The sequence below is a fragment of the Somniosus microcephalus genome, unplaced genomic scaffold, assembly GCF_052327205.1.
Source record: "Somniosus microcephalus isolate GS21.2 unplaced genomic scaffold, FLI_Smic_1.0 scaffold1, whole genome shotgun sequence".
NCBI lineage: Eukaryota > Metazoa > Chordata > Chondrichthyes > Squaliformes > Somniosidae > Somniosus > Somniosus microcephalus.
In genome coordinates, this window is record NW_028225188.1 from 1,598,889 (window position 1) to 1,607,704 (window position 8,816).

At 50.3% G+C, this 8,816-nt stretch overlaps 1 protein-coding gene across 1 annotated transcript in view; it reads right to left on the reverse strand.

The window, feature by feature from the left end:
- The window catches only part of LOC147084134 (uncharacterized), a 34,662-nt gene extending 26,176 nt beyond the window's left edge, over positions 1–8,486 (reverse strand). Inside the window, exon 1 of the mRNA XM_085979829.1 lies at positions 7,183–8,486. Coding sequence (XP_085835955.1) covers positions 7,183–8,271 — 1,089 coding nt within the window. The 5' untranslated portion in view covers positions 8,272–8,486. The remainder of the gene's footprint in view (positions 1–7,182) is intronic.
- Between the last annotated feature and the right edge of the window lie 330 nt (positions 8,487–8,816).

Sequence of the window (8,816 nt, forward strand, 5' to 3'; positions counted from 1 at the left end):
GCAGCGCGTCCTCGGGTGTTTCGCCTGGCCACAGAAGAAGCAGCCGGCGGCCCGATCGCGGGGCTCCGATGTTGCAGCCGGTACCGGGGGTGGCAGTCCCGATCGGTTCTGGGACGCCGACGCCGAGGTAGGTCCCGGGGGCGGCGGTGCGAGGGGTATTGCGGCCGGGGTCGGGCCGGAGTCCCAGGGTCGCGCAGTACAGTACCTGGAATACGCCTCGAGGTCCCGATGGGCCACTTCCAGAGAGTGAGCGAGGGCTGCAGCTGTGTTCAGGTCGAGGTCCTTTGATTCGAGCAGTCTTTGCCGTGAGTAGTCGGACCGAAGGCCTTTCACGAAGGCATCGCGGATATTCTCTTCAGTATTTTCTGTAGCCGTTACCACTTTAAAGTCACAGTCCCTGCCGAGTGTTTGTAGCGCCCGTAAAAATTCATCTACAGACTCTCCTGGCTGCTGCGGGCGGGATCTTAGGAGATGTCTGGCATACATAGAATTTACCGGGCTCTGGTACTGCTGTTTCAGCAGGTTGATGGCGGCCTCGTATGTAGTAAGGTCCTGTATGAGTGCGAATACTTTAGGGCTCACTTGGGCGGTCAGAACTCTTAGTTTGGATCTCTGAGGCACGCCGGATTCTCCCAGGTAGGATTCGAAACAGCTCAGCCAGTGTTTGAAGTCGAGGGCTGAGTTTGCTGCCTGTGGGTTTAGATCCAGGTACGGCGGTCGGAGGGCTCGCAGCCAGGCCGGCTGCTGTGGCTGTTGTAGCTGGGCGTCTGACTGGTCTGACGGTTCATTAGACATTTTTAAAATTTAGCCAATAAAATTGATATACCTATCAATTCATCCAATGAAAAGCGACGAGTTAAGAAAGTAACTATAGGTTTTTATTGGCTAAATAACAGAGCCCACCCTCGTGGGTGATCGGATCCAACAAGGAGGAATACCAGCCAGTCGACCACCTTTATACCTGGGCAGGTAGGTGGAGCCATGGGCGGAGTCAGCAGTGGTCAGCCCAGGTATAACAGCGTGACAAGAGGCGACCTCGTGTAGTGATACAACAGTGTAACCAGTGATAACCATAGTGTAACGATACAACAGTGATAACCATAGTGTAACGATAGTGAACGATAAAAGTGGTTTACCACAAATGCTCCCTCTACACTGTCTCATCAAACACCCCCAGGGCAGGTACAGCACGGGTTAGATACAGAGTAAAGCTTCCTCTACACTGTCCCATCAAACACTCCCAGGGCAGGTACAGCACGGGTTAGATACAGAGTAAAGCTTCCTCTACACTGTCCCATCAAACACTCCCAGGGCAGGTACAGCACGGGTTAGATACAGAGTGTCAGCCATGACTCAGGCGGCAGCACTCTCTCCTCTGAGTCAGAAGGTTGAGGGTTGAAGTCCCACTCCAGAGACTGGAGTCTAAAACTCTGTGCTGCCCCTCCAGTGCAGTGCTGAGGGAGTAAAGCCCAGTGCAGAGTAAAGTTCCCTCTGCACAGCTCCACTAACAGGCCTGAGCCCCAAACTCAGAAGAGCGCCCTCTGCTGCATTCCACTTGTCTCAGCAGCGGGAGAAGCAGGCGGCGGAAGTCCCGACCCTCGGACACCCCGATTGGTTGGAGGACCCGCCGCCACCTCAGTCCTCCAAGCTCCGCCCGCTTTCTCCCTATTGGTCGGAGCTCCCGTCAGTCACCGCCGTGGAGTTGATGACGTGCCCCAGTCCGGCTGCCTGCAGAAGACAAGGGGCTGCGGCCGCTCAATCCGCTCCGCTCGGTGCCGGGAGGGCGCTGGGACGGTGCGGTTTGTATTTTCTTTTTATTTATCTCCCCGCCCGCGCTTCTCTCCGCTACATATAAAAAAACTCTGAAAAAACTCACTTTCCGCCGGTGATCCGGACTCTCAGGCGGGGTGTGTGCTGAGCATGCGCGGTCCGGGCCGGGCGCCTGTGGAGCAGGAGAGGGCAGGGACATGGGGCGCATGCGCGGGGTCAGCCACAAGTTAGCGCGGCGGCCAGAGCGCTTTCTGGAGCGCAGGGGCTTGTGGGGGTTGCAGCCACCGTTACTGTTGATCCTTTCAACCCACCTGTGCAGCAACTGGGAAAGGGGGACATGAGTGATGCGCTATCAATTCCTCATAAAAGACAGAGGCCTAGAATTTTGCTATCGCCGCACCAGGTATTTAGCGCCCGAAATTTAGCGCTCGCCCGGATTCCCGTAGCGCCCGCCTGAAATTCAGTTGCAGCGCACCAAGAGGGAGGCGGGCGCTATTGCAGGGTTTGGCCGCCTCGCTTGGGGCGCTGAGTCAGTTTCAGGCATCCAGCTGCCGCTGCGCCACCCGATGCGGTGCGGCAGGCTGGGGTACTGCAGGCCTCCTCTTAAGGAGGATCTGCCTGCAGCCGTGAGATCGCCGCTGGATTCCCCTGGCAAATGAGCCCGGCACCACGGAGAAGTGCCGGGCTCGCGGGGGTCAGACACCAATGCCGCGGGGGGGGTGGTGTGGGAGTCCGGGGAGGAAGGAGCGGCCAATCGGCCGCTGGGAAAGCGGACGGCCGCACCTCCACCTTAACGCCCCGGCCCCTCGGAGCTGCAAGGCCCCGTTTTACAAACGCTCCTTGCGCCCGCTATGGGTGAGGCGGCGGCAAGTGAATTTGGGCGTTGGGCCGGGATCGCGTTGGAACTGGGGCGCTGCGCACACCGATGACGTCATCAGTGCCGGCGCAGCGCTACCGGCTAACACCACCATTTGCGCTACACTGAATTTCAGGCTACCAACAGCGCCGGCGCTAAAGACCTCTTTAGGCGCTAAGTGGGCGCTAAGACCACTGAATTTCTAGGCCAGAGAGTTAATTAATAGGCTTTTATTAGCAAAGAACAGAGCATGCCTCTCGTGGTTGCCTGGTATCCAAAAGGGCAGGGGGCTGCAGAGCAGTCACCTTTATACCCGGGCATGTGGGTGGAGCCAGGGGCGGAGTCAGCTGAGGCATACATAGGCACAGCAGTGTGCAACAACAACAACAACAACAATAACGAACAGTGGTTTACCACAATGAGCAAATTTTCAGAGCGGTCAGGCAACATTCTCCCTCTTACGATAGCAAAATACTGCAGATGCTGGAAATCTGAAATAACAACAGAAAATGCTGGAAAAACTCAGCAGGCCAGGCAACATCCATGGAGAGAAATTAGAGTCGACGTTTCGGGTCTAACCCTTTTTCAAAACTGGAAAGGAAATGAAATAGATCGAAAGGCAGGGCTGGGACAGAACAAAAGAAGTGAAGAGACATTAAGAGGTATTGAAGACGAGACGAGATGGTGATGGTGGAGACAAAAGACGGCTCAGATTAGGTGTGAAATGTTCTGGCAGAATGAGAGGCAGCTGCCATGTGGGAGAGAGAAAAAAGGAAAGGGGGGGGAGGGAGAAACCGCAAAGGGGTGGATAAAAAATATAATTAAAAATGTAATAGGGGCCGAGGTTATGATCTGACATTGTTGAACTCGATATTGAGTCCGGAAGGCTGCAAAGTGCCTAATCGGAAGATGAGGTGCTGTTCCTCGAGTTTACGTTGAGCTTCCGTGGAACAATGCAAGAGGCCAAGGACAGCGAGGACCGAGTGGGAATGGAGCGGTGAATTAAAGTGACAGGCGACCGGAAGCTCGGGGTCACCCTTACGGACTGAACGGAGGCGTTCCGCAAAGCGGTCACCCAATCTGCGTTTGGTCTCCCCAATGTAGAGGAGACCGCATCGTGAGCAGCGAATACAGTATACTAGATTGCAAGAAGTACAAGTAAATCGCTGTTTCACCTGGAAGGGGTGTTTGGAGCCCTGGACAGTGGGAGGGGGGGGGGGAGGTATAGGGGCAGGTGTTACATCTCCTGCGCTTGCACGGAAAGGTGCCAAGCAAAGGGGAAGGGGTTCGGGGGGTGATAACACAGATCAGGTGATAATGCCCTCAATCTGGAGAATAGAAGTACAGTGGATTCACGTGCAATCTTAACATAAGAAATAGGAGCAGGAGCAGGCCAATCGGCCCCTTGAGCCTGCTCCGCCATTCAATAAGATCATGGCTGATCTGATCCTAACCGCCAATCTACTATCACAGAACCATCTCCTGAATCTAACAGAATTAGGAGCAGGATCAGGCTACATGGCCCCTGGGCCCGCTCCGCTACCCACAGGGCCATGACCGATCCGAACCTAGACTCATGTCCAAATTCCTGCCCGCTCCCCATAACCCTTTATTCCCTTTACTTCTAGGAAACTGTCTATTTCTGTTTTAAATTTATGTAATGATGTAGCTTCTACAGCTTTTTGGGGCAGCATATTCCATGGACCTACCACCCTCTGAGTGAAGTAGTTCCTCCTCATCTCAGTTTTGAAAGAGCAGCCCCTTATTCTAAGACTATGCCCCCTAGTTCTAGTTTCACCCATCATCGGGAACATCCTCCCCGCATCCACCCGATCCAACCCCTTCACAATCTTATATGTTTCAATAAGATCGCCTCTCATCCTTCTGAACTCCAATGAGTAGAGTCCCAATCAACTCAACCTCTCCTCATATGTCCATCCCCTCATCCCCGGGATTAACCGAGTGAACCTTCTTTGTACTGACTCGCGAGCAAGTATGTCTTTTCTTAAGTATGGACACCAAAACTGTATGCAGTATTCCAGGTGCGGTCTCACCAATACCTTGTACAACTGAAGCAATACCTCCCTATTTTTATATTCTATCCCCCTAGCAATGAAAGCCAACATTCCATTGGCCTTCTTAATCACTTGCTGCACCTGCATACTAACCTTTTGAGTTTCGTGCACCAGGACCCCCAGATCCCTTTGTACTTCAGTACTTTCCAGTTTCTTGCCATTAAGATAATAACTTGCTCTACGATTTTTCCTGCCAAAGTGCATAACCTCACACTTTCCAGTATTGTATTCCATCTGCCAAATCTCTGCCCACTTACTTAGCCTGTCTATGTCCCCTTGCAGGTTTTTTATGTCCTCCTCACTCACTACTTTCCCTCCCATCTTAGTATCATCTGCAAACTTTGATATGTTACACTCAGTCCCCTCCTCCAATTCATTAATATAGATTGTAAAGAGTTGGGGACCCAGCACTGAACCCTGTGGAACACCACTAGTTACTGATTGCCAGTCCGAGAATGAACCATTTATCCCAACTCTCTGCCTTCTGTTAGATAGCCAATCCTCTATCCATGCCAGAATATTACCCCCAATCCCGGGATTTTTTTTATCTTAAGCAATAATCTTTTGTGTGGCACCTTGTCAAATGCCTTTTGGAAGTCTAAATACACTACGTCCACTGGTTCCCCTTTATCCACCCTATATGTTACTTCCTCAAAGAACTCCAGCAAATTTGTCAAACATGACTTCCCCTTCATAAAACCATGCTGACTTTGTCCTATTAAATTATGATTATCCAAATGTCCTGTTACTGTCTCCTTAATAATGGACTCCAATATTTTACCTACCACAGATGTTAGGCTATAGTTTCCAGCCTTCCGTCTACTGCCCTTTTTAAATAAGGGCGTTACATTAGCAGTTTTCCAGTCTGCCGGGACCTTTGCGGAGTCCAGGGAGTTTTGGAAAATTATTACCAATGCATCCACAATCCCTACCGCCACTTCCCTCAAGACCCTAGGATGTAAGCCATCAGGTCCAGGTGATTTATCCGCCTTGAGTCCCATTATTTTACCGAGTACCACTTCCTTAGTGATTTTGATCGTGTTTAGCTCCTCCCCCCCCTCTAGCCCCCTGTTTGTCCAGTGTTGGGATATTCTTAGTGTCTTCTACTGTAAAGACTGATACAAAATATTCATTCAGTGTTTTTGCCATCTCCATATTTCCCACCATTAATTCCCCGGTCTCATCCTCTAAGGGGCCAACATTTACTTTAGCCACCCTTTTTCTTTTTATATAACTATAAAAACTCTTACTATCTGTTTTTATATTTTTTGCTAATTTACTTTCATAATCTATCTTCCCTTTCTTAATCAATCTTTGTTATTTTTTGCTGTCTTTTAAAGTTTTCTCAATCCTCGATCCTCCCACTAGATTTGGCTACCTTATATGCCCTTGTTTTTAGTCGAATGCTATCCTTAATTTCCTTACTTATCCATGGATGGCTGTCTTTTCTTTTACACCCTTTTCTTCTCAGTGGAATATATATTTTTTGGAAGTTGTAAAATAACTCCTTAAATGTACACCACTGATCATGTACCATCTTACCCTTTAATCTATTTTCCCAATCCACTCTACTCAATTCCGCTCTCATACCTTCATAGTCTCCTTTATTCAAGCTTAGCACGCTTGTTTGAGATCCAACCTTCTCACCCTCTAATTGAATATGGAATTCAACCATGTTATGGTCACTCATTCCAAGGGGATCCTTTACTAGGACATTTTCTAGGTCCTTTACTAGGACCTTCTCGAGTCTGTTCCAACTGACAATGGCTTAAGTGGCCTGTTCTTATGCACAAGCTTGGTTACCGCTCAGGAAATGAGATTGTTTGGACCCGTCTGTTGACTGCCTCCTGAACTCCTGCTAATTCAGGGAATTTAGTCCATCTGTGACCAGACTATAACCACAAGACCGTCGGGTTATCACAACTATACGGTCCGTGAGGTTATTATTAGATTCAAACCCAGACGTTGTGCCTTCACTTGTCTGGCACTTCATCCCATAACACGGGTACAGGGGCTCAGTAATGTTTCATCCATCAGAAAAAGACAAAGTACAACAACATACTGGTCAGCTTAACAGAATCTCATCATATTTAAGGGGCCATCAATATAAAATAGTCTCTGACAGATCAAGTAGGGAATTCAGGAGAAATGTCTTTACCTAGAGAGTGGTGAGAATGGGGAACTCGCTACCACAGGGAGTAGTTGAGGTGAACAGCACAGATGGATTTATGGGGAAGCCACACAAGGGAGAAAGGAATGGGAGGATGTGTTGATCGGGTTAATTGAAGTAGGGTGGGTGTGGAGCATAAACACTGGCATGGACCAGTTGGGCCGAATGGCCTGTTTCTGTGCTGTACATTCTATGTAACACCATCAACAGTCAAACAAAGGGAATCATCAGCACAACAGTCTTAAAGATTAAACAGCAGTCCAAGAATTTCTAAAACATTCATCCATTCCATGTTCATGTCGCCCCAGCTACAGAACAGTGTGAACTCGTTGGTGTCTCAGCAGGTGGGATGACTGAGTGAATCCCTTCCCACACACAGAGCAGGTGAAAGGCCTTTCATTAGTGTGAACTCGCTGGTGTGTCAGCAGGTGGGATGAATGAGTGAATCCCTTCCCACACACAGAGCAGGTGAAAGGCCTCTCCCCAGTGTGAACTCGCTGGTGTGTCAGCAGGTGGGATGACTGAGTGAATCCCTTCCCACACACAGAGCAGGTGAACGGCCTCTCCCCAGTGTGAACTCGCTGGTGTGTCAGCAGGTGGGATAACTGAGTGAATCCCTTCCCACACACAGAGCAGGTGAACTGCCTCTCCCCAGTGTGAACTCGCTGGTGTGTCAGCAGGTGGGATGGCTGAGTGAATCCCTTCCCACACACAGAGCAGGTGAAAGGCCTTTCATTAGTGTGACCTCGCTGGTGTCTCAGCAGGTGGGATGACTGAGTGAATCCCTTCCCACACACAGAGCAGGTGAACGGCCTCTCCCCAGTGTGAACTCGCTGGTGTGGCAGCAGGTGGGATGACTGAGTGAATCCCTTCCCACACACAGAGCAGGTGAAAGGCCGCTCCCCGGTGTGAACTTGTTGGTGTTCTAGCAGTGTTGAGGACCGAGTGAATCCCTGCCCACACACGGAGCAGGTGAACAGTCGCTCCCCAGTGTGAACTCGCTGGTGTGCCGTCAAATGTCCAGAGCGTTTAAAGCTCTTCCCACAGTCAGGACATTTAAATAGTCTCTCATCAGTGTGAGCTCGCTGGTGTTCTTTCAGATCCCCAGAGCTTTTAAAGCTCTTCCCACAGTCAGAACACTTAAATGGTCTCTCATCAGTGTGAACTTGCTGGTGTCTCAGCAGATTGAATGACCGAGTGAATCCCATCCCACACACGCAGCAGGTGAATGGCCTCTTTCCTGCTCTCTCCAGCTGGTGTCCCTTCAGCTCCTGGGAGATTTTAAAGCTTTTCCCACAGTCAGAATGTTTCACCAGCCTCTCCCCAGTGTGAACTCGCTGGTGTGCCAGCAGATTCGAGGACCGAGTGAATTCCTTCCCACACACTGAGCAGGTGAACATAATCTCTCCTGCTCTCTCCAGCTGGTGCCTGTTCAGGTCCTGGGACCTTTTAAATCTCTTCCCACACTCAGAACATTTAAAAGGTCTCTCATTAGTGTGAACAAGCTGGTGTGCCAGCAGATTGGAGGAGCGACTGAATCAGGTCCTGATGAATCGAGTGACTGTCTGATCTTGAAGTGATGTTTGGTCTGAGCTTCCTGTCTGTAAATGCTCCACTTCTAAAACCCTGTAAAAGGAGTGTAGAAAGGGGTAAGAGGGAGAATGTTACCTCATGTCCCCCTTTCCCAGCCCAGGGGCAGTGAAGCTGATTTTCAGGCCCCAGCTGCTGCACAGGTTACATACGAACATACGAATTAGGAGCAGGAGTAGGCCACTCGGCCCCTCGAGCCTGCTCCACCATTCAATAAAATCATGGCTGATCTGATTACTCCACATTCCCACCTACCCCCGATAACCTTTCACCCCCTTGCTTATCAAGAATCTATCTACCTCTGCCTTAAAAATATTCAAAGACTCTGCTTCCACCGCCCTCTGAGGAAGAGAGT